The sequence below is a fragment of the Pelophylax lessonae genome, assembly GCF_965119305.1.
Source record: "Pelophylax lessonae genome assembly, chromosome: 4".
NCBI classification, from domain to species: domain Eukaryota; kingdom Metazoa; phylum Chordata; class Amphibia; order Anura; family Ranidae; genus Pelophylax; species Pelophylax lessonae.
The window spans coordinates 109,730,326-109,757,142 of NC_138771.1; the positions used below are offsets into that span (position 1 = coordinate 109,730,326).

Consider the following 26,817-nt stretch of genomic DNA (forward strand, 5'->3'; position numbering starts at 1 on the left):
AGTGCATATTTGTAGCACTGATTACTGTATTAATGTCACTGGTCCCCAAAAAGTGTCAAAAATGTCAGTTAGGGGTCCGATCTGTCCGCCGCAATGTCACAGTCTCGCTAAAAATCGCTTATCGCCACCATTACAAAAAAAAATAAATTCAAAAGTCCAAAAATCTATCCCATAGTTTGCAAACGCTATAACTTTTGAGCAAACCAATTAAAATACCCTTTTTGGGATTTTTTTTTAACCAAAAATATGTAGCAGAATACAAATTGACCTAAACTGCTAAAAAAATTTGATTTTTCAATTTTTTTTATTGGGAATGTATTATAGCAGAAAGTAACAAATATTGTGCTTTTTTTCAAAACTGTCGCTCTTTTTTTGTTTATATCGCAACATCTAAAAATCGCAAATGTGATCAAATACCACCAAAAGAAAGCTCTATTTGTGGGGAAAAAAGGACATTAATTGTATTTGGGTACAGAGTCGCAGGGCCGCGCAATTTTTCGGTAAAGTAACGCAGTGCCGAATCGAAAGAAAATGGCCTGGTCATTAACCTTCTTAGCGGTATTCCCGAGCGTGGCTCGGGGTTAAATTTCAGAGCCAAAAGCGGTAACCCCGAGCCACACTCGGGGTACCCCCAGAAGCATCGCTGGATCCTGTAAAAGAGGTTTCTTACCTTGTCACCGGGATCCAGCGATGTGTCTCGGCGGTGTCTCGCGGCGGATCTTCCTCCCGATCGTCTCCGTGCTCCGGCTTCCGTCTCCTGCGACGTGACGTTCGCAGGGGGGTGGAACCGGCGGCAAATTTACAAATGTAAAAACACACCAAACACACTGATACCATTCAAAATAAAATAAATTCACATTAGTTTGCCCCCCAGTGCCCTTTCCTGCAGTTTTACTGTACTTTTTATGTAAATATATATATTATATATAATATATATATATATATATATATATATATATATATATATATATGTATATATATATATATATATATACAGTATATATATATATATATATATATATATATATATATACAGTATATATATATATAAATATACACATATATATATATATATATATATATATATATATATATATAAATATACATATATATATATATATATATATATATATATATATATATATATATATATATATATATATAAGTAATTCTTGTGAATGAGCAGCCCAAACCAACTGTCTACATATATAGTATATATAATAAATGTATACAGTTGGTTTGGGCTGCTCATTCACAAGAATTACATGCAAAATAGTGGTACCGCTTTCAGCACCTAAAATCCAAAAGAATCATACCACCAGGGAGGTTAAAAGGGTAAAACCTTCCGGAGCTGAAGTGGTTAATATCAGTAGTACAGTGTACAGTATTATCACTGATCACTGTATTTGTGACACTAGCGATGTCAGTGTCAGTCAGTATTAGTGTCCCTCCTAGCCAGTGTCAGTTAATGAAAGAAACAGAATAAATTATTAACTGTGCTCTCACAACCCCATAACAACAAAACATACATACAAATAATGTCCATAAAAAATGTTTCAAGCTAAGTGCTCAGTGCTGATAAATCCAAATGTGTGAAATCCAGAAATGAAGATGTGACACTAAAGGAAATCATGCTCTTCCTCTCCACCAATGTTTAAGTGTAGAGCTCACTCACCAGAAGTTCCTGACCCCTATTACAGGAAGTCATCTGAAATACAGCTGTGTATGTCATCCAATATCGAAAACAGGATCTGTACACATGGATAAGTGGACACCAGGATGCACTTTAATCGTGCTAGTGCACTTTTAAAATACTCTGCATATAATTCAATCATATGTAGAGAAGGAAGGATGAGCCTCTCATAGTGTAGTATGTTAAATTTAATTAGTAAAAGGATTAAAAATGAACTTACATTCAGTAAAATAACTCAGGCATTAAAATGAAAGTAAAAAACGCTGATTTGCATTCCACATGTGCTACAAATAGTGGATATGACGTGCCCCACAAGTCCTGCCCAACCTGTTTCATCAGCAACATCTTCCATTCAGTGTCAGTTAGTGCCAGATTGCCCACCACACTCTCACAGTCACACTGTAAGGCCCCTTTCACACTGTAGAGTCCATTGGCGGACTCTGTTTTTCTCAGCGGAGGGGTCGATCCACCGATCCCCCGCTGAGCAGGCGGATGGCAGTTCTGTCTCCGTGCTCTGTGCGGAGACGGAGTGGTCAGGTCCCCACTGTTCTCTATGGAGGAATTGAATGAGAACTGACCGACTGTACGTTCTAATCCAATCCCATCTGATCCGATCCGCTGGACAGATGGAAAATAGGGTTTCCATCCGTCCAGATTTGACGGATTGGATTGGATGTCAGCAGACATGTCTCCGCTGACACCCAATGCCCCATAGAGATGCATGGGGCATCCGTTCAGATCAGCCTGAAAAACTGACAGGCGGATCTGAATGGTCCGCTAGTGGAAAGGGGCCTAAGTCTTTGATCACCACTGTTGGTACTATAGTGTCTATAGCTGCTTAAATTCCAGGAGACATGGGAGTTATGCCCCATACACACATGCAGATTATCTGCAGACTTTTGTCTGCAGACTTACCAAAACCATGTAATATGAGGTCAAACCTAAACACTTTCAATTTGTATGCAATCCGGCAGGCCCTTGCACTACATAGAAAAGGTAAGTCTGCAGACAAAAGTCTGCAGATAATCTGCTCGTGTGTACGGGGCATAAGTCACACATGTGCAAGTCACAAGCAAGTCTCAAGTCTTATGCCCCGTACACACGTGCAGATTATCTGAAGACTTTTGTCTGCAGACTTACCAAAACCATATAATATGAGGTCAAACCTAAACACTTTCAATTTGTATGCAATCCGGCAGGCCCTTGCACTACATAGAAAAGGTAAATCTGAAGACAAAAGTCTTCAGATAATCTGCACGTGTGTACGGGGCATTAACCTTCAAGTCTCAAGCAAGTCCCAAGTTACTGTGGCGAAAAGCAAGCAAGTCAAGTCGAGTCACTGCAAGAAGTGAAACAAGTCGAGTCAAGTCATTTGTTTTGGTCAAGTCACAAATCAAGTCAAAATACTGATCTACCCCAATTTTCACCTTTAAATCAGTTACAAGTCAGTGGTCAGGAAAGGTTTTGTTTTATTTTCAACATTAACAAAACTGCTTAGTGCTTTTTTCTTGGCATATTAAAGAAACACTTTGAATGCCCAAACAGCTCAAAATCCTTCGTCCGGTCATGTTTCAACACCACAGTCACTAAAAACATGTTAAGTATTTCCATTGTTAAACAGCCAGTGTCCAAAAAATCAGAAGTGACTGTGGTGTCAGAAACATAACAGGCACAATAATTTTGCTTTAACACATCTTGAGAAAATGCAAATATTTAATAACTTAAAAAAGTAAAGTCATTTTCAGTCATATGTCTCAAGTCAAAGTCAAGTCTCAAGTCATGAATACCAAGTCAAAGTCAAGTCGAGTCTTTTATTAATTTTAGTCAAGCAAGTCTCAAGTCCTCAAACTGGTGACTTAAGTCTGACTTAAGTCAAGTCATGTGACCCAAGTCCCCCACCTTTGAATTCCAGTATATATACCATAGTTTGTAGATGCTATAACTTTCACACAAACCAATCATTTAGCACTGTTCAGTTGACAAGATAACAACGCAGCAGATCAATTGGGAGACAGGGCATTTTTACTCCATAACAGGAAGTGCCTGAACAAGGATCTTAATGTGGGATTACCGCATGTTTTGTATTGAAGACTGTAGTAAAACAAACAGGAGGCGTGGCCTGGCGGGGTTTCAGTCTGAGACTGCCATTCGCTATCATACAGCAGGTACTGACTTGATGTGCGGCTCCCAGGACACCTAGTCACACCTAGTCACTCTCTACCTATGTGTTGTGTGTTTTTTGTTGTTTGTACACTGTAGTATTATTTTCTACTTGCAAAATTCAATAAACATCATTTTTGTGATTTGATTTAGATCTACTTTAAAATGAAATTGAGCCAAAACCATTATAGTATTCAATTGAAAACATCCAAGAATGAAAAACCTGCCTTTCTGCTACAAGAGACAGACAAAGGGTTATAAGTGATGCTTTAGATCCAGTAAGAATAGAGGACCTATGCAGAAAATCTCTTTTCCACACTGTGCTGTGAGTGTCAGTCCCAGGTGCATGTCAACTCTTTCAGTTAAAAGTAAATGTAATGATGTTGGAATGACACATTCTATTCTCTTTTACTTAGTGTAAAATGCCAGTGTGAGTAACAAAGCATATAATAGGCTCAGTTTACAGAAGCATGGTGCACGTGTCATTTTCATTGTCATGCATTAATATTGTTTTTTATGACTTAAATGCGGTAATCCATTTCATTAAACACTTTGCTGCACATATCAGATAAATACTTACTTAACCACTTGCCGACCACTTAACGTAAATTTACTGCGGCACTCAGCCGCTTACAGGCAGAGCGACGTAGCCCCACGTCGCTAGCCCACGAGCCTGTAGGGGCGGCACGCCCCCGCTTGTTCCCTGTTGAGCCAGCGCGTGTGACCGGCATCTCCGATGGCCGCCGGCCACTCGCGATCTCCCGCAGGAGAGGGAGAAAGACAGACGGCTGCTGTAAATACAACCATCTGTCATTCTCCCTGAAGTAAGCACACAGGCTATGTGATCCTGCTATATAGGATCGCATGTCTCTGTGATTACTTCACTAGCCATGCCCCTTGACAGTTAGAAGCACGCCCCTAGGGACACACTTAACCCCTTGATCACCAATAAAGTTAACCCCCTTCCCTGCCAGTGTCATTTTTACAGTAACAGTGCATATTTATAGCACTGATTACTGTAGTAATGTCACTGGTACTCCCAAAAGTGTCAAAAATGTCAGTCAGGGGTCCGATCTGTCCGCCACAATGTCACAGTCCCACAAAAAAAATCACAGATCGCCGCCATTACTAGTAAAAAAAAAAAAACAATAAAAATTACATAAATCTTTCCCGTAGTTAGTAAACGCAATAACTTTTGCGCAAACCAATCAAAATACGCCTATTGCAAATTTTTTACCAAAAATATGTAGCAGAAAACAAATTGGCCTAAAATTTAAAAAAATTTAGATTTTTACAATTTTTTTTTGACAATTTCATATGAAAAAAATTGGGAAAAATATTGTTTAATTTTTTCAAAATTTGTGCTCTTTTTTTGTTTATAGCACAAAAAATAAAAATTGCACAGGTGATCAAATACCACCAAAAGAAAGCTCTGTTTGTGGGGAAAAAAAGAACATCAATTTAATTTAGGTACAGCGTCGCACGACTGCGCAATTGTCCATTAAAGTCACGCAGTGCTGAATCGCAAAATAGGGCCTGGTCATTGAGCAGCCAAATCTTCAGGGGCTAAAATGGTTAAAGTGTTACTAAACCTACAACAGTAATATCAGTCTGTATATGTAGTAAAGCATGCCTGTTATACTCACTGTGGAACCTATGGGGTTAATCCTCTGCATTGTGTAAGAAGGCTGTTTGATCCTGGCTTCTCTGATCCTCCCCTTCTTCCGCAGTCCTCAATCCATCTCCTGATAAGACAGAGCCTTTGGAGTCACGCTGCACATGCTCAGCCTGGTGTGTATTGCTAGAAAGTTTTTTTATTCTTGTGAGGGTGCATGTGATCAGAACACGGCCAATCAGCACTCTCCAGACAGAGGGTCAGGGGTTCTGCAGCCTCATGGGACAGTCAAAGTAGAATGAAAACTCATCCTACAAGCTTTAACCAGGCACTGATAGAAGTCACAAGACTGCTATATACTGCTGATAAAAAAAAGGTATTTAGCAGTTTATATTCACTAAAATAATTACATTTCCATGTTCTGTGTACTGTGGGAGACCAGATATAGTGAATGCAGACTCCTGGGTTTAATAACACTTTCATTTTTTTTTTTTAGGAGTTTTCTTTGTACAGATTTATTCACATAGATAATCTCACGGTTTATCACTTTTTAAAAAATACCTCTACATTTAGGCTGACAATAACCCAAATAACCTCCATTAAGGAGAGCAGGAAAATTACACGTTTTAGGTGGTGATAAAATAATGCTTTCTGGCTGCATCATCCAGCTGACAGTCACTAAAACTGGATGACTGCACACCAGCCACTTCCCTACTCCCTCGTTATTGATTAAAAAAAAGCAGTACGCAAGAAATGAATGCATGACGTGTTTTATCATAGAGTGAGCATTTCTTGAGATAAAACAATTTGAAAGTTAATCACTTGCAAACCAGCCGCTGCCTATATATGTCGGCAGGTGGGCAGGTTCCCGCAAATCACTGTACCTGCACGGTGGTTCGCGGGAGCGATCCTGGGGGCGCACGCAAGCCGCAGGAGGGGTGCGCACACGCCCATTTACCAGCTGTGTTGATTTCACAAGCCCATCCACCCCACAGTTAGAAACCCCCCCCTAGGCTCACATTTAACCCTTTGATCGCCCCTGGGTTAACCCCTTCCCTGCCAGTGTCATTAATACAGTAACAGTGCATATTTTTAGCACTGATTACTGTATTAATGTCACTGGTACCCCCAAAAGTTTAAAAAATGTCAGTTAGGTGTCTGATCTGTCCACCGCAATGTCGCAGCCCCGCTAAAAATCGCTGATTGCCACCATTACTAGTAAAAAATAAAAATAAAAATGACATAAATCTTTCCCCTAGTTTGTATATGCGATATATTTTGCGCAAACCAGTCAAAATCCGCGTATTGGGATTTTTTTACCAAAAATATGTAGCAGAATACAAATTGGCCTAAAAGGATGAAAAAAATTTATTGTTTGCATTTTTTTTTTTGATAATGTTAAAGCGGAGTTCTGGGCAAAAATAAAATTTTAAGCTAAAAATACCCCTCTAATCCTAACATATCCCCAATTACCCTAACACTAACCCCACATTACAGTACATTACAGTTATGGAATAAAGATAAATTCTTACCTTTAAAATTGATTGCAGAGCGCGGCCATCTCTGGTGTGGGCACCTGAAGCCGTGGTGTCCCCCGCTGTGTCCCTCTTCCGGGTTCCTGGCTACCCAGAATGCCGATCGCAATCTCGCGCATGTGCTGTAGATTGCGATTGGCAATCAGAGTAGCGGCCGGCCATTCCCATTGCATCCTGGGATTGATGACGCTCATCTCCCAGGACGCAATGCAAAGGAGGAAGTGACGTAGGGGGCCGCGGCCGCACAAGGAGGAAGAGGAAGGAAGGTAATTTTATTTTCATTAAAAACAAGGTAAGTGAAACAAAAAAAATATTAATTATCCAATTCTTTTCAGGTTTTTTTACTCTAACTCATGATGCAAAGTTCATTTTTAGGGTGGAACTCCGCTTTAAGTAGCAGAAAGTGAAAAATATTGGGGTTTTTTTCAGAATTGTTGCTTTTTTGTTTATAGCGCAAAAAATAAAAATTGCACAGGTGATCCTAAGGGGTTAATACCACTAAAAGAAAGCTCTATTTGTGGGTAAAAAAGGACATCAATATTATTTAGGTACAGCGTCGCACAATCGCGCAATTGTCCGGTAAAGTAATGCAGTGCTGAATCACAAAAAATGGCCTGGTCATTAAGCGGGCAAATCTTCCGGTCCAGAAGTGGTTAAGGCCCAGAAATTATCCAGCTGAATTTTATAATCCACCCAGCATGTTTCTGGGTCTTCTGCTCTTTGGACATGCTTGGTAAACTTTTCTGGAAAAAACTCATAGGAGCAGCTTTGTTCATTTTACAAGTCCCTCCCCAATACAGTTAGGAAAACACTCCCCTAGGCTCACACTTAACCCTTCGATCGGCCCTGGGTTAACCCCTTCCCTGTCAGTGTCATTATTACAGTAACAGTGCATATTTTTAGCACTGATTACTTTAGTAATGTCACTGGTCCCCCCAAAAGTGTCAAAAATGTCAGTTAGGGGTCCGTTCTGTCCGCCGCAATGTCGAAGTCCCGTTAAAAATCGCTGATCGCCGCCATTACTAGTAAAAATAAATAAAAAAATAAAAATGACATAAATCTTTCCCCTAGTTTGTAGATCCGATAACTTTAGTGCAAACCAATCAAAATACACTTATAGGGATTTTTTTTTCTCCAAAAATATGTAGCAGAATACAAGTTGGCCTAAAATGATGAAAAAATTTGATTTTAACATTTTATTTTTTTTGGGAATGTTATATAGCAGAAAGTGAAAAAAAAAAAAAAAAAAATATATATATATATATATATATATATATATATATATATATATATATATATATTTATTTAAAAAATTTCGCTATCTTTTTGTTTATAGCGCAAAAAATAAAAATCGCACAAGTGATCAAATACCACCAAAAAAAGGCTCTATTTGTGGGAAAAAATGACATTGATTTTATTTGGGTAGAGCGTCGCACGACCGTGCAAATTGTCAGTTAAAGTAATGCAGTGCCGAATCGCAAAAATGGGGGGGGGGGGAAAGGGGGGGATCTTCAGGTTCCTGAAGTGGTTAAAGAAACAATTCACAAAAAAAATATCATTCAACAGTTAAATTACCTTACTGAGTTGAGTAGTAATTTGAGGGGTTCCCCTACATGAGATGATCACTTTGTAACAATAACAATGGCTTTTAAACCATCGATCCCTTTACTAATCAGAGTTGACTTTTATTCAGTTTTTGCCAAATTTCCAGGTGAAGTCTGTTACTTGCACTACAGAAATAATTTCCACGTGAAGTGTTATACCTATGATGATCAACTTAGTTTTTTTTTTTAAAAAAAAGCATGCTGGATAGTGTAGAGGTGTGTAGAGCTGATAGTGTAAGCTAGAACAAAGTCATACCCGTGACTCTCTTTAGCACATGACTCAATACCAAATACTACAGAGACCCTCTATCTATAACATGTCTCAATAATAGCTGCTACAGAGACCCTCTATCTATAGCACGTCTCAATAATAGCTGCTACAGAGAACAACTAAAGATGAGGATAAAACAGAGACCTCAGCCTAGAATTATTCTTTCTGCTCCTCATGTATGCATAAATGTCAGATTCCCTGACACCAATGTCATAATACCTTCATGATGGTGCTTAGAGAATCACTGACTTATAGGGGCTCGGAAAGTTTACTCATCTGATTAAGCCTAAGCTGATCCATCATGACAGCAAGAGTAAATTATAGTACATACTTAAAACCCATAAACTATATGGCAAAATGAAACAAAATGAAAAGATATTAAAAGCCGATAATAATATGCAAAAAATCTCTATTCACATCACCTGTGTGAATGCCCAAAATTCTACTGCTGGAATGATATTGCCAAGATTAGACTCAGGAGTGACATGTCAGTGTGGTGATCTTTAGATCATGTCAAGCAGCAGCTAATTGCATATGGAACTTCTGGTACGTTGCTCTGACATATTCTGGAAACTGAAATGACACTGACAGGTCTATAGCAATATGCCTGAGCATTAGGAATAAATTATCCAAGTTAAAAGTAGAACGTTGAGGAGAAAATATTTTGGTTGAAAAATCCATGTCTTTTCAAAGCGTTATGTTCTTTGAGTGTTATGCACTTATGTTTATACCAAAGATTTACGCGTATTTAAACTGATATTTTAAAATGTTTTTCATCATTTATATAACAAATTTCCTTATAGATGTAGCACCCTCCTAGGTAGGTGCTAGGAAAAAGCATCTATTGCTCCTTCTGCTTATCAGGGGAGCCTGATCTGTGAGGTTGCCTGTTGCATGTCTCCTGGTGTGTTTTACTGGGTCTGAGGGAGTGTTCCCACTGTATCCAATGAGGGAGCTTGTTGGGCAGTGGAGGAAACCCAGCCAGTGACACATTGGCTTTTGTAGGAGTCCCAGTGGGAGGGCATTCTTGCAATGCATCCTGGGATTGCTCATAAAAGCCGGGGGGACATGTGACAGGGTGTCTTTGGTGGGAAGTAGAGGAGGCAGACGGCTGGTCTCTCCTCTTGCTGTGTATGAGGAAGTTGGTCTTGGGTAGTCGGCCTAGTGAACCAGGTGTGGAGCTGAGCTGCAGAGGATCCAGTGTAGCTGGCAGTGGAGTTGCAGGTAGAGTCTCTCGGGAAAAACAGTGTCCGTGAGTATCCAATGAGGGAGCTTGTTGGGCAGTGGAGGAAACCCAGCCAGTGACACATTGGCTTTTGTAGGAGTCCCAGTGGGAGGGCATTCTTGCAATGCATCCTGGGATTGCTCATAAAAGCCGGGGGGACATGTGACAGGGTGTCTTTGGTGGGAAGTAGAGGAGGCAGATGGCTGGTCTCTCCTCTTGCTGTGTATGAGGAAGTTGGTCTTGGGTAGTCGGCCTAGTGAACCAGGTGTGGAGCTGAGCTGCAGAGGATCCAGTGTAGCTGGCAGTGGAGTTGCAGGAGTCTCTCGGGAAAAACAGTGTCCGTGAGTACTGTGAGACTTGTCAAAGGGTTGGCCCAGGAAGGGGACCCCTCCAGTGAAGTCAGGGGATCAAGGAGTTAGCTCACACAGAGAAAGGGGTGCCGTGTAGAACCCTGAAGAATAGGGATTAAGGGGGTGCCTAGTTGGGCCCTGAAGAGCGATACAAGAGAAATACAAGTCCATTAAATTATTTCTTCACTGCTGGTGACAAGGTGAAGAAGCGGCATTGCGGCACTCAGTTACCTCTAGACGTCCCAGCAAATTGTGCATCATTTATTCTAGTTGGAGTATCCCTCTCATTCCCTTCTCCTATCCAAATTCTCATATAAAACTACAAAAAAACAAAACCCCTAGACTGTTTCTTGACTGAGCCAAGCACTTTGAAAATGATAAGCCCTGAAGTTGTTGCTATGGGTAACCCAGGGGAATCCGTAAACAGTAGCTCCCAAGGGAGTAGTGCTACATAAAAAAAATGTAATACTGGGTGCAACCAAAACACTGGTTGTGCAGGGTATTCTGGGTTTTCTAAAAAGAAAAAGTCCAGATCTTGATTGGCTGGTTGGATTTTTTGGTGGAAAAAAGTAAGTTTTATTTATATTTTGGAGTATACAGACACATTTTAACAACTTAAAACAGATGTTGGACAGTAAGTCTAATGCAAGGTTCGCATCTGATGTTCAGACCCCCTCCTGCTGTAAAACCTTATGTTTATAGATTCTAGATATGCCCATTAATAAACATCTAATGTTAGTGGCTCCGAAATGTACTGAAATCTAGCTAGAAGGAATGTGACATCATCGTCATCCAGGTGCAAAGGCAGAAGAGGGGGTAAGGTAAGTATACATCTAACTTTTTTTAATTACAGGTACATTTTTGGAACTACAATATTAGGTGATTTTTAGAGAGGGAGGACAGTGTATGCATTTTATTGCAATGTCTGCTTTACCACTTAAGCCCCGGAAGATTTTACCCCCTTCCTGACCAGGGCCTTTTTTGCGATTCGGCACTGCGTGAATTTAACGAACAATTGCGCAGTCGTGCGATGCTGTACCTAAACGAATTTGAGGTTCTTTTTTACCCACAAACAAAGCTTTCTTTTGGGGGTATTTGATCACCTGTGCGATTTTTCCTTTTTCCGCTATAAACAAAAAAAAGCTTCAATTTTGCAAAAATAACAATATTTTTCACATTTTTTTTAAATGAAATTCCCCCCCCCCCCCAAAAAAATGTAAAAATCAAATTTTTTTAACATTTTTGGCCAATTTGTTTTCTGCTACATATTTTTGGTAAAAAAATCGCAAAAAGCGTATTTTGATTGGTTTGCGCAAAAGTTATTGCGTTTACTAACTAAGGGAAAGATTTCTGTCATTTTTAGTGTTTTTTTTTTTAACGCGTAATGGCGGCGATCTGCGATTTTTTTGTGGTATTGCGACATTGCGGCGGACAGATCGGACTCTTGACTGACATTTTTGACACTTTTGGGGTTACCAGTGATATTACTGCAGTAATCAGTGCTATACATATGCACTGTTACTGCAAAATGACACTGGCAGGGAAGGGGTTAACTTTATTGGGGAAGGAGGGGTTAAATGTGTCCCTAGGGGCGTGCTTCTTACTGTGATTGGACATGGCTACTGGTGTAGAAACAGTGATCAACGGTCCTACATAGTAGAACCGTATGATCACTATTCCTACACGGGGGAGAATGACAGGCGGCTTGTTTACATCAGCCGCCTGCCTTTCTCCCTTCACGGCGGACGATCGCGAGTGACCGGCGGACATCGGGTCCGCCGGTCACACGCACGGACTTCCCAGGGAACGAGCCGGGGCGGGCACGCGCCTCGGCGGGCACACGCCTCGGTGGGCGCGCGTTCGCCCGCTATTGGCTAACAAGCAAGTGACAGGCTAGTGACGTACCGGTACTTTACTTTGCCTGGCCGGGGCTGACTGCCGCAGTATATGTACTTGCGGCGGTCGGCAACCGGTTAATACAATAGTGAGCCTTTGTGGTGATACCAGGAAAAACATACCAAGGATCCAGCCTCCTGCCCACTGAACCTCTTCCAAAACCTCCAGAAAAGGTTCTACCTCAGTTGTCAGCAGCTACATATCATATGATCTTAGAAGGAGACACGGAGCTGTCAGCAATCTTGAAAGCCAACTTTAAAGCGGAACTAAAGTCTCACGGTATTAAAAAAAAAAAACAACAGGCTTTTATTGCAGAAGAGACATGCACTGTCTCTTCGGCAATAAAATGGCCCTACCTGCCTTCTTGCCATCTCCTCTGACACTGTAAACTGAGCTATGCATGCACAACTCAGCTTACAGTATCAGGCTGGTCTCTGAGTCCCGGGATGGCGGCATCCTATGCATGCGCAGGAGTGACATCATCCCCTGCTGGCCAATGAAGAGGCCTAAAAAACGGCACTCAAAAGAAAATGTCAGTGCCAGTGCAGGACCATTGGACAGGTGAGTATGGAGACTTTAGTTCTAGTTTAACACTTGAAATGTATTGATGAATCAATACAAAACGAACTTGGTGTGTATGAGTATTTAGCAAACACTAATTCATAAGCATATATTTTTGCCCCTTCATGCTGTGTAGGGAAAAAAATTATCTTTTGGCCTCATTGGTGTGCTGAAATGTTAGTGATTCGTTCTCAATTTAAAAAAAAAAAAAAAAGGTAACATGTGAAAACAGCACAAATAAGACTATAAATATTTTGACCTATTACCGAATCAGACCAAAAGTATGTATTCAAGCTTATACCGATTGCGTGGTTGTTTATATAGATCAGCCTTTCTCAACTTTTTTACTTTAGAGGAACTAAAATCATTTTCAGGTCTCAAGAAACCCTTACTAAAACAAATAAATTTGGGGACAATGGGAAAAATGGTGGTCAGTTGGAAGAATACAACCCTTACATTGGAGTTCAGTAGGAAGAATGTCATCCTTGAAGACATCTAATAAAATAATTGCTGCTGGCTTTGCCAAGTGGCGTTGGCTCAGAAACTATGCAGTCACCATAAGATGCAAGGTCAATCAGCCACAGTTCAAGGAACCCTAGAATTCCAGGGAAGCCGGGTTGAGAGTGGCTGATTTAGAGAGTAACAGAAGATCACAGAACAAAAGATCTACACACAATTAAAGAAACAAATATTTTCTGTTTAAACCTCCCACTCTGAAAATAAAATTGCACCATCAAGAAAAGTAAACAGCAGGTTAAGGGACTTGCAAGAGCTCATTGTTTCTTTACTTTTAATTACATTAATTATTATAGTTTTAGTATGATTGTTGAGCTGATTAAGGCCCAGACATTATCCAGCTGGAAGTTATAATCCACCCAGCATGTTCTGGATCTTCGTCTCTTTAGTAAACCTTTCTGTAAAGTCTCATAGGAGCAGCTATACACTATATAAAGCCCAAACCAGCTGATGTGACATATTTAGATTTACAGTATCTCGCAATAGTGAGTACACCCCTCACATTTATGTAAATATTTTATTATATCATTTCACGTGACAACACTGAAGAAATTACACTTTGCTACAATGTAAAGTAGTGAGTGTAAAGCTTGTATAACAGTGTAAATTTGCTGTCCCCTCAAAATAACTTAACACATAGCCATTAATGCCTAAACTGCTAACAACAAAAGTGAGTTCACCCCACCCCTAAGTGAAAATGTCCGAATTGGACCCAAGTGTCAATATTTTCTGTGGCCACTATTATTTTCCAGCACTGCCTTAACCCTCTTAGGCATTGAGTTTACCAGAGCTTCACAGGTTGCCCTTTGAGTCTTCTTTCACTCCTCCACAACAACATCACTGAGCTGGTGGATTTTAGAGATCTTGCGCTCCTCCACCTTCTGTTTGAGGATGCCTCACAGATGCTCAATAGGGTTTTGGTCTGGAGACATGCTTGGCCAGTCCATCACCTTTACCCTCAGCTTCTTTAGCAAAGGCAGTGGTTGTCTTGGAGTTGTGTTTGGGGTTGTTATCATGTTGGAATACTGCCCAGGGACCCAGTGTCCGAAGAGAGGAGATCATGCTCTGCTTCAGTATGTCACAATACATGTTGGCATTCATGGTTCCCTCAATGAACTGTAGATCCCCAGTGCCAGCAGCACTCATGCAGCCCCAGACCATGACACTCCCACCACCATGCCTGACTGTAGGCAAGACAAACTTGTCTTTGTACTCCTTACCTGGCTGCCGCCACACACACTTGGCACCATCTGAACCAAATAAGTTTATCTTGGTCTCATCAGACCACAGGACATGGTTCCAGTATTTTGTTTGCTTGATATCAGAAAACTGTTTTCGGCTTTCTTGTGCATCATCTTTAGAAGAGGCTTCCTTCTGGGTCGACAGCCATTCAGACCAATTTGATGCAGTGCGCGGCAAATGGTCTGAGTACTGACAGACTGACCTTCAACCCCTTCAACCTCTGCAGCAATGCTGGCAGCACTCATACGTCTATTTCCCAAAGACAACCTCTGGATATGACACTGAGAACATGCAGTCAACCTCTGTGGTAGACCATTGTGAGGCCTGTACTGAGTGAAACCTGTCTTTTTAAACCACTGTATGGTCAGTTTTAGGGTATTGGCAATCTTCTTATAGCCTAGTCCATCTTTATTTAGAGCAACAATTCTTTTTTTTATATCCTCAGAGAGTTCTTTGCCATGAGGTGCCATGTTGAGCTTCCAGTGACCAGTATGAGAGAGTGAGAGCGATAACACCAAATTTAACACGCCTGCTCCCCATTCAGATCTTGTAACACTTACGAGTCACATAATACTGGGGAGGGAAAATTGCTAATTGGGCCCAATTTGGACATTTTAACTTAGAGGTGTACTCATTTTTGTTGCCAGCGGTTTAGACATTAATGGCTGGGTGTTGAGTTATTTTGAGGGGACAGCAAATTTACACTGTTATACAAACTGTACACTCGCTGCTTTACATTGTAGCAAAGTGTAATTTGTTCAGTGTTATCACATGAAAAGATGCAAATTGTGAGGAGTGTACTCACTTTTGTGAGATACTGTAAAATGCACAGTGGCTGTTTTCCAAGACTTTCAATGAATTTGCCATTTATACTTTTTAACATATCTGTAGTAACATAATAAAAACGGAACTCTAAGTAAAAAGATACCTACACCGATAAAATATATAAATATATAAATGGGAGCTATTTTTCCTGCCAAAGAATTTGTATTTCTGTCAAACCAGTTCTGAGATTTACACAGCTCTGCCATACAGTACAGCCATTTCATTTGCTGCAATCTAGTAACACTTAAAGGTTTTGTCTTTCCAACCAGCCTGTGAGTGGACAGTGAAATAAGAATAAGCGGACCAATGGGTTTATTCCTCCATTAGCTCACTCTTCCTATAAGCATGTCCTTTGTTAGCACATGGGCACTGCAGCACAACTGACTTGCCCCTTGTGATACTTCTCCTTTTCCCAGTCTGAGTTCTGATGTACAGGGGATTGCAAGAGGTTGATGTCAAATCAAGTCACTTTGTAAATTGAACCCACTGTTCAATGAAAAACATGAACAAATCTATTTTTTTTTCTTCATCTTTAAAAAATTGTGACCAAAAATTATAAATTCAAAAAACTAACAATGTCTCTTACTAAATACCTTGTACTGTCTACTTTTCAAAAAAGGGTTAATTTGGGGGATAATTGTACTGTTCTGGCATTTTCCGGCCTCAAGAAATGAGACCATCAGTACATCAGGATTGATTGATTTTCATATATATGTATATATATATATATATATATACATACACAATAGTTGGACTCTGAAACTTTCCTGCAGACGAAATAATACTGTACTGATCTGGGTTATTTTTACCAAAGAAATGTAACAGAATGCATTTAGGTATAAATTTATATAGAAAGATAATTTATTTGCTGCAAAATCTGATAACAGAAACGAAGAATAACAATTTTTTTTTTTTTTTTTTTTGTATTTGTTTTTTTTTCAAAATGTTCTCCCTTTTTTAGTTTGCTTAGGAAAAAAAAGAAACAAACAGTGGTGATTAAATACCACCAATAGAAAACTCTATATTGTGTGAAAAAAAATGTAATTTGGGTACAGTGTTGTACGATCACACAATTGTCGTTCACAGTGTGATATCGCTGAAAGCTAAAAAATTGGCCTGGGCAGGAAAGGGGTGAAAGTGTCTGGTATTAGGTTGGTTAATCACATTTGAAACAAAATATGTGCCTAAAGCTACCAATTGCATCCTTTTTTTTTTTTTCTAAACCAGAACTTTAAAAATAACTTTTGGAATCTGACTGGCTTTCATGTGCACCATAGAAATGTTTCCTTTCTCCTCTTCACATAATTTACCTAAAGGACTACAGATTTTTTCTATTATAAACTTAGTTCCTTTCAGGTGCCTAGAGTCATTCCATGCATGCCAGCTATTGAGAGTCACTTACTTTGAACGAGCGACATTAAAAAATTGAAAGGCTGCATACTTACAGAGACATTATTTAAAGAGTACTAAAGTTCTAGCAGCTGGCTTCATTCAATATAATAGCATTTTCTAGCATGTGTTTTAGAATGTTTTGCACTGGAAAGAAGACCGTTATTTGTTAGAGATACAAATAAACCTGCTTACAAAAGATTTTCCAAAGCTTTTGTTTAGCTTTTCAGTTTAGCTTATATAAAAGGGAAAGCCAAGGATTTCAGAAATCATAATTCTTTAATGTAAGTGGTGCAACTAAATCCCTGTTCCATTGTGAGTGTGATTGAAAAGGTAGACAATGAACAAATTGATTGATGGAGTAAAAGCATCATCTATGTGTTACTTTTGTTCTTTAATTAACTGCATTTCCACTTAAATAAATGTAAACCCCTTTCCTGCATTAGACTACTTCAGGGTTTAAATGACAGATGTTCCTATTTTATTTTTCCAATGGCCATTTAGGCTCATGTCAGGATCACAGATTTTATGAACTGCAGATATTTGAAAATGTTTGTTTTTCTCTTTTTGTAGAAAATGCTGTAAGTGGATGATTCCGATACAGTAAACCGTATATTTAAAGTTAAACATAAGGCAAACAACTGAAATATATATAGGATTTTATTATTATTTTTTTTTCCATCAAAAATGTATTTAATTTTGGAATAGAAAAGGTTACAAAAGTAGGGTAATACAGATACAACGAGAGGGATAACAATACATTTCTTGTAAACATTTATAAGAGTCAAAGTTAGCAGAAAGTACTCCTAAATCGGCGTATAGGTATTGTCACTTGTAGAACGTAAATCAGAACGTCAAAACATAGAATAGTAAATGATCCCTAGGATACAGGGTTTGTCTCATACATCTTCTTGTGTGTATATAGATTTAGCCTATTTATTTTGAAGAATTCCCGTATTCCCTCCCCTCCTCCCATCCCCCTCCTGTTTTTTATTTAAGTGTAATATGATTTACTATGCATTCTAATCGCACAGTCGTCTATATTCGGAATATAAAATAAATAAACTGATGGAGTTGCGTGTATAGGTATCTGCCTCGTGCTCTGCTTAAAGCGGTAGTATACCGCTTTTTTTGACTTTTAACTACAGGTAAGCCTTATTATAGGCTTACCTGTAGGTACAATTAATATCTCCTAAACCTACACGGTTTAGGAGATATTTTCTTTGCATGCAGCCTCTGACGCGTGCGGCGCATGCGCTCTGAAGGTCTGGCGGACCTTCAGAGTTCCTTGCCGGGAGTTGCCGAAAAATGACTTCATTGCGGCTCCGGACAATCACAGCGTCGGAGCTGCCGAACCCGGAAGAGACGCTGAGGGATCATGTCAGCTCCCACAGCAGTGTCCGGGGGTCCGTGTCGGGGCTTCATTCTAAGGTAAGTGTTTCATAATGAGCTAGAATGCGATCCATACTAGCTCATTATTATTTTTGTCTTGCAGGGTTTTTTGTTTTTTTTTTTCTTTGAGTTTACTAATGCTTTAAGTTGAAAGCACTATGACGTAGGTGGGATTGAGCAGAGAGGGAATAAAGTTGAGTAGGACTAGGAGTCATTTATGTGAGCGCCTGCTATATGAGGTCCAACTAAATGCCTTTACGATTGGAATGATTGTGGGGAATGAACTGATTTTGAAGAAGAAAGAAAAGAAAGTATAGATAGAAGGAAGAAGAGGAATAAAGAGAAGAGGAAAAAAAAAAAAAGGATTTTATATATACTCTATATTCCCAAAAGTATTGGGATGCCTACCTTTACACATACATAGACTTCAATGGCATTCCAGTCTTAGTCCATAGGGTTCAACATTAAGTTGGTCCAACCTTTGCAATTAGAATAGCTTCAACTCTTCTGGGAAGGCTGTCCTAGGCCTTTTCACCCAACATCAGTGCCTAAACTCACAAATGCGTTTCTGGAAGAATGGTCAAACATTCATATAGACACTTTCCTAAACCTTGTGGACAGCCTTCCTAGAAGAGTTGAAGCTGTTATAGTTGCAAAGGGTGGGCCAACTTAATATAGAACCCATTGTTTTTGTACTGTAATAAAGTATGCTTAAATGTAACTTGTCCCATGTACTGAGTATTTTAAAGATTGGGGCTGAAGAACATAAAAATATAATTTTTGAGGGTTATCTCTAACTTGAAAAACATTTAACAAAACAATAGGGATTCAGGGGGCTCCCCAGGTGCACTAAAATAGATTTTCACACCAGGCGAGCCATTAAAATGCAGAGGAGCTGTTGAACTTGCCAAAGTATTTGTATTTCTGTTCATCCATTGAGATTTACACAACACAGGCAGGCTCGTCTGTATAGTTGATTGCAAGGGGCTGATACCAAATTAAAGTAAGATGCTAACACTTAGGCTGGGTTCACACAAGTGCAAATTTAATGCGGCTTTCACCGCATCCAATTCGCATGACATGCAAGTGTGACTGGCTCTCAATGGAGCCGGGTTCACATATGTTCGGGGCCACAGAGGTGTGAATTCCAAAAGTGTCCTGTGCGTTTTAGGGTCTGGTTCAGGTTCGAATTCAGGCAAAAACTGGGACCCGAAGGCCACCTGAAATGGTGAATGGGAGTGCACCAGACCCCAGGCTGGAAACCGCGACCACACATATGTGAACCTGGCCTTATACCAGCTACCTGCATATGTTTGTGTATTTTATATCTGCCTGGAGTACCTTGGGAAAAATATAGATGCATCAAATATCCTAATCCATTTCAGAAATAATGCACGTATCATTTTTTGTGATGATCTATTGCTTTGTGCTCAAAGTTAAATACATTCTTCTGATTCTTGACACACTCACATGAAGCTTTTGTGTGAGAAAAACTGGAAACTCTGACACTTAGGGGTTGAATTACAAAATGCTGTACACTTTGCAAGGGAAATTGCCCCAGATCTCAGTGAATATTGTGAAATATTGTGAAATTTCACTTTGCTAAGAATACCCATTATTTAAAATAAAAACCTACATTGGTGCCTGCACATGATTAGATGATGGAAGTGAGCAGAGCTTCACCTTATTAATTATGTTCTGGGGAAAATTCCCTTGCAACATTCAACTTTACTTACAAAGTGAATATTTTATTTGCCTTTAGCAAAATAACCCTTTAGAACCAGAGTGGAGCATTTCCTGTAGCCATTTTTTTTGTATGTGCAAAGAAACTTCTATAATAACACAAGCAAAAATATATGCAACAACAATTATCACGCAGATTTTGCAATCTTACAATGTCTCTGTTTCTATATTGTAATTCCGATTCAGCACTTATATATCTTATCAGCACTTATCACATTAGTGAATACAGTTGCAAGTATGAATGGACACTTAAAGGCTTATTCAATAAAAAATAACAAAGATCCCAAGGAAATGCATATATCAATAAACCATAAGAACTACATTGATTTCAGATGTTGGCAATTAACTTATTAAAGCAAATTTATTGCTCAATAACAGCAAAGGATATATACAGTATACATGTTTTGTGTGCCAAATGTCTTTACAGTGATATTGGTAGTGATGTCATCATTGGGCTGTTCATAGCCTGTGCAGAAAGATGTGGCATAGTGGCCTCCCACTACAGAGTGGATATAAGACTGCTCACCCTGCTCGAGGTGAAGGTGCAGCAGCAACCAGTCTGTATTACAGGATACTATGGACAGTGGAAAAGTGCAGGAGTTGGTAAAAGCTGAATGACTGCACAGATCAGAAAAAAATGACAGACTTACTGGCTTGATCACCAGATGAAAACTAATGCAGCCACCATATTTAAGAATTGGTAAACTGCAATGTGTATATATATATATATATATATATATATATACACGTATATATATATATATATATGTACAAATGCTTGCTTTTGAATTTATTACCGCTTTAGGCCTGTTGCAATTCCTAGATAAATACTAGTTAATGTATTCTATACTTTAGGTGTGCCCATGTCTTGGCTTAAAGCAATATAAAAAATATATATTAAACATTTTTTATTAATAATAATAATATTATTATTATTATTATTATTATTAATATGAACAAAATCATGTATGCATATTTTTTATATATTTAGAAATAAAAAAAGTTCACCTTCAAAATAACAGAAAATAAACATGACTTATTTTGACAATGTTCTGTGATCAAATCCATAACTGATGCTGCAGGCAAAACATGTATATATGAGCTATTATAATGAAAAACTCTGATCAAGAATAATCGACTTTTCAGATGAGAGCTGTATGTATCATTATACCAATCGCATTCAATCATTCATTCTGCAATTGTAATTTTCTAGTACATATCTCAATCAAATTGTCTGACACGCAACACTTTAGACACTTTGATAAATAAACCACAGTGTACCTTATACACAGTAATGTCTAATAACGGTGAGCTTCCAACAGCACCACCAACAATGCTTAATATACAGGATAGCTTAAAAGGAACATTTCATATACAGCTAATTGTATAGCTAACTTACAGTCAAAGAGATTGCAAGTACAATTCGTATCCAACAAAACTATTTCTATATGCCATTGGGAACTCCAGAAACCTACAAAAATCTTGTAAACCACACACAATGTTTGCTTTGACTTGGCTTCTTGCCATGCCCTCACTTCCCAGTGATGTCATAATTCAGTGAGGATGTCTCTGTGATGGTGCCATGTGAAGTACATCGGAGGGTCAGCTCTTCAGTAGTGGTAATCAATCACTGCTACTGGAGTGCTGGTCATTCCTTGCATTAATGTTGTTGTTGGTGCCATTGCTGACTGTATACCCACTGAGGTGAACGTTATATGTGCAGGCCTTGGTTGCAGTAGCATGTAAGGGACTTCCTGGTAATACAGAGTACAGTATGAGAGGGTCATTCCAGATAACCCTGTGAAAGAAAGATTGCTCTATGACAGAGCCATATTAGAAAAAAATGTCCTGTGATAGACATGGGCCTGTTTCGTGAGATTATTGTTTGAAGATATACACCATAGGAAATTGCCTTGGGAGAGAGACTATCTTGTAAGATTACCCAGTGAGAGGGGAAACAGTGGTACCAAGTCTTCTAGTGCAAAGTTATTCAACTTGCGTGTGGTTGGAAAGGTTTCCCTGGTGAGAGGAAATCCATTCTGAGAGAGGATCTTGGGGACAAAGCCTGACCCTTGAGTTGATGTGAGAATGTGAAAGAATGATAACTGGTAGCTGAAAGTTCCACTAGGGAGTTGTTTGCTCCACTATGTGTATTGGATTTGTGAAGCACAGAGGTCATTCTCTGGAGTAGTACAAGCAGGGTGTGGTGTGCCAGAGGACATGTGAGGGAATGGCATATAGAGCATAGAGACTAGTCTAATGAGGTTGAGTCCTTTATGATAAAAATGTATGCTCAAATTTTTCTCTGGGGCTCAGCAAACAGATGCAAGTGGTCTAGTGATTTTTAAGCATTGTAAATCACAAAAAACAAAGGATAGAAAAAAGTGGGGCTTTGCGGGCTGGTGGGAGGAGAAGGATCACATCAAAACCAACATTTTCAAAAAATACATTTTATTGATTCAAATTAAAAACATGAGCTATGGTGCACATGTGAATACAATATATATATATATCAAAAGTTAAAATCAATTCATCAGATTCATTGAATAGAAATACAACCCATAAGGGAAAAACCAAAGCCCCTTGCTGGGGACCTACATTGACCGCCTTCCACCTGAGACCTACCATCTCTCCCATATAGGCTTTGGTTTTTCCCTTATGGGTTGTATTTCTATTCAATGACTCTGATGAATTGATTTTAACTTTTGATATATATATATTGTATTCACATGTGCACCATAGCTCATGTTTTTAATTTGAATCAATAAAATGTATTTTTTGAAAATGTTGGTTTTGATGTGATCCTTCTCCTCCCACCAGCCCGCAAAGCCAAACATTTTTCTATCCTTTGTTTTTTGTCTATAATTCAGGGGTATGGGCCTCAGTACATGGTACCTTTTTTTGTCTCTATCATTGTAAATCACAGTTGGGTTGATCTGCTAAAACTAGAGAGTGCAAAATCGGGTGCAGCTCTGCGCAGAAACCAATCAATTTCCATTTTTTTGTGAAAGATTAAGGCTCCTTTCACACAGCCGCTCCGTGTGTCCGCAAATCATCCCATCCGTTTGCGGATGATTTGCGGACATAATGTAAGTGAATGGCACTGCGGGTGTCAGCGGAATACCATCCGCTGACACCCGATTTTCCTCCTTTCAGTTCTGTTCCATTTTTACAAATGGAACAGAACCCCATTTTTCCTTTCGTGTAAAAAACGGAAAGGAAGGAAAATCGGATGTCAGCGGTGTCATCCGCTGACATCCGCAGTGCCATATACTTACATTATGTCCGCATATCATCCGCAAACGGATGGGATGATATGCGGGCACACGGAGCGGATGACAGAAATGTCATCCGCTCCATGGAAGAAAAAAAAAAAAAAGTCCCGCAGCGGACCTTTCACACGGAGCGGCCGTGTGAAAGGAGCCTTACTGAACAAGCTGAAGTTAGAAGCTGATTGACTACCATGCACAGCTGCACCAGATTTTGCATCCTCCAGTTTTAGTAAATAAACCCCAGTGAAGCAATTTTTGGGGTTCTGTACATGACTGGTACTAAAGAAATCTATTACCAATTCACTTCTAGCCAATCATGTGGAATAGTAATACAACTGAACAGTTCATTAGCAGTTATTTGCATGTATTTATGAGAGAGTTTCATCTAAATACACAATACTTTGTTATTAAAACTGTGTACATGGTGCATGCTTCATAGCTGTGTGTAGCTGTGTCTGTAGATAGAAGAAATTAGTTGCTGACATTTCTCCTTTCTTCTTAGGTACTTTTGTCAGGACTGATTGGTGTTGTTGCTTGGAAACGGCCCCTCTCACTTGTGGTAAGTAGCTACTTTACTATGTCAGACATAGGTCTGTCTGCTTTCTTAGACCACTAATCTGTAGAAATGTAAAACATTACTGAACCAATAATAGTCATAAAATGTACATTCTAAACAATCCACTTATTGTCAGCTATGCACTTCACATAAAAGTAAACGTTTCAAGGCCAGGATTATTCATTCTACTTAACCCTGAACTAGACATGCAAAGGAGGTTTAGATGTAGACCCAAACATGTTTTGCTGGCCCTAATCAAGCGTAGTATCTTCACAACAAAGATTCAGCAAAATGATAAGTCTACCAACTAAGAGAAATTATGAATGTGTAACAGATAAATCCTCTGTACAGCCATAGTTGTAGATGTATGAGAAATGCAATGGCAATCAATGTGCAACTGTTCACTGTTTGTTGTTATAGAATGATATACACCCTATTTGAGGCACCTTCATTAACTGCTCGGTGCCTCTTTTAAAGTCATGACTGGGAGTCAGAGGTATGGCTGGAGAGGCTCCAGTAAGTGATGCAGCTGAAAATGATTGTTAATGTAATTTGCATGCTCAAAGCATTTAACGTGTAACACCAAGCTCATGTAAAAGGGAGTCCTTTCTCTGAAATGTGGTATACATGTACATATTTTTTTCTTCAACAAGTGGGTTGAACAGGCCCCTGCATCAATGCAAATGATGTTGATGCAGGGATCTCTCCCACTGTCTTTGTATTCTGACAGCGGGCCCACCCCCCCCCCCCCCCTCAACTTTCTCAGGGAAAATACACTAATCAGCGCTCACAGCAATTAGCTGCAAGTGCTGATCATATGCTGGTTCTCCAGTAAGACTGTTCACCAGGAGCCTGTCATTAGACCAACTTCTGTTGAACAGTCAGTGGTACAGGGTTCTCCTTAACCGGCAAACTCCTGATACGTGTGTACCGGGCTTTATACATCTGTAGAACCTTTTAAAGCATTCTTCAGCCAACTAAGTGTTCAGTGAAGTCACAGCATAATAGATCAGGGACACAGGTGCATCTACTATGTAGCCTGGTTTTCAAGAAGATGTCTACAGGCCCTGACAGATCTGTTAAATTATCAAAGGAAATAAATATTGTTTTCATAAAAAGAAGCAGAAATTGTATCCTTCTGGTGGGCTGTAAGACCCTTTTCACACGATAGGACCAATTTTCAGTCAGACAGGCCTGATAGGGCCCCCCATTGTAATCTATGGGGAGGTGGATGTCAGCAGACATGTGTCCACTGACATCTGACCCAAAAACATCCACTGAAAACAGACATATGGCGATACATATGGACCGGATGAAAATAGACAGGCTGTCCGTTTTTATCCAATCTCCCCATAGAGGTGAGCGGGACTCTGACAGATCCATCTCTGCAGAGTGAGCGAAGACGGACCTCTCATCCGCCTGCTCACTGAGTAAGCGGAGTCCGTCAAAACGGATCCACCCCGCGTGAAAGTGGCCTAAAATGTAGGACTTTTTATGCATCTCTATAGTATTTATACTCTTTCCAGAAACAAACAGATAACTTAATAACAAGATTACCCTTTCCATTACCCTTTCATTTCCTGATGAGTTAAAAAAAAAAAAAGGTTTCTACTCTCTAAGCTGTTCTGTGAAAAGTATAATTTTTGTATACCTGTAAATGACCTGTACCTTTACATGTAAATGAAATTGCCAATACAATATTAAGGCCAGTATGTACTTAAAGTTCCAGAATATTATATTCTCTGCAAGTGACTTCATGTTTTCTAAAAAAAAAAAAAAAGCCCTTTTGGATTTAGAAAAGAGACATATTATTGCTACGGATATAGATTAATGCGTGTTGGTGCAGTGCAGCGCTGCTCATTTTGTCATTCTGAATTGCACTGTAACACACTGTCTTAACACTCTTACATTGCAGCACAGGACAATATGCATACCTCTGCCATGCTTTACCATGAAAACTCCATGCATGCTCTTTTTTTTGGTGTGTTAGGTAGCCGATTCAAAGGAATGCTGCATTAAAGCAACGCATGTTAAAGATTGTGCACTAATGACAGTGTGAACCCAGTAGGAAAAAGAGACCCCAGGAGGAGCCCATCGGGGGCACTCCGGGAAAATAGTTGTAAAGAAGGACCAACAACGGTGTAAGATAAAAACACTAATCTTTATTGGGAAATGTAGTTACAAATATATACTAAGTAGTATATCCCAGACACCTCATAAAAACCCACACAGACAATGTAAACATAGTAAATGCATACAAAAGGGCCCAACCTTAAACCTCCCACTTCATATTTCAGAAACTAATAGTGCACCTTCTCAGAGTATATGGTTGGTATGCATTTCATTATCATGTAGACACAGTGAGGCTGATCTACTAAAAGAGTTGGTAATATTCCCATCATTTATCCAGTCATGTGAAAATCAAATTCCTGTTTAATTTTTTTCATCTGCACATTATTGGATAATTGAAGTGAATATTCACATAGTTACATAGTTAGTCAGGTTGAAAAAAAGACACAAGTCCGTGTAGTGCAACCAGCGGGAAAAAAAAAATCATACAATCCTATACCCACAGTTGATCCAGAGGAAGGTGAAAACCTCCCTGGAAAGTATGATCCAATTTGCTCCAGCAGGGGAAAAAATTCCTTCCTGATCCCCTGAGAGGCAATTTGATATCCCCTCGATCAACTTTACCTATAAATATTAGTATCTAGTTATATTATGTACATTTAGGAAAGAATCCATGCCTTTTTTAAAGCAATCTATGTTCCCCCAGATGTAAAGAGTGCCCCCTTGTCCTCTGAGATTTCCTTTAAGTGAGTAACTCAACACCAAGTTTACTATATGGACCCCTTATGTATTTATACATGTTGATCTTACCCCCCTTCCCCTTTAATCTCCTCTTCTCAAGAGAAAAATAAATTTAGTTCCACTAATCTTTCCTCCTAGCTGAGCTCCTCCATGCTTTTTAT

The 26,817-nt window shown here is 39.3% G+C and overlaps 1 protein-coding gene across 1 annotated transcript in view; it reads left to right on the plus strand.

The window, feature by feature from the left end:
• The window catches only part of ENTREP2 (endosomal transmembrane epsin interactor 2), a 1,128,669-nt gene that overhangs the window by 345,754 nt on the left and 756,098 nt on the right, over positions 1–26,817 (plus strand). The window contains exon 2 of the mRNA XM_082254059.1: positions 23,792–23,848. Coding sequence (XP_082110185.1) covers positions 23,792–23,848 — 57 coding nt within the window. The remainder of the gene's footprint in view (positions 1–23,791; positions 23,849–26,817) is intronic.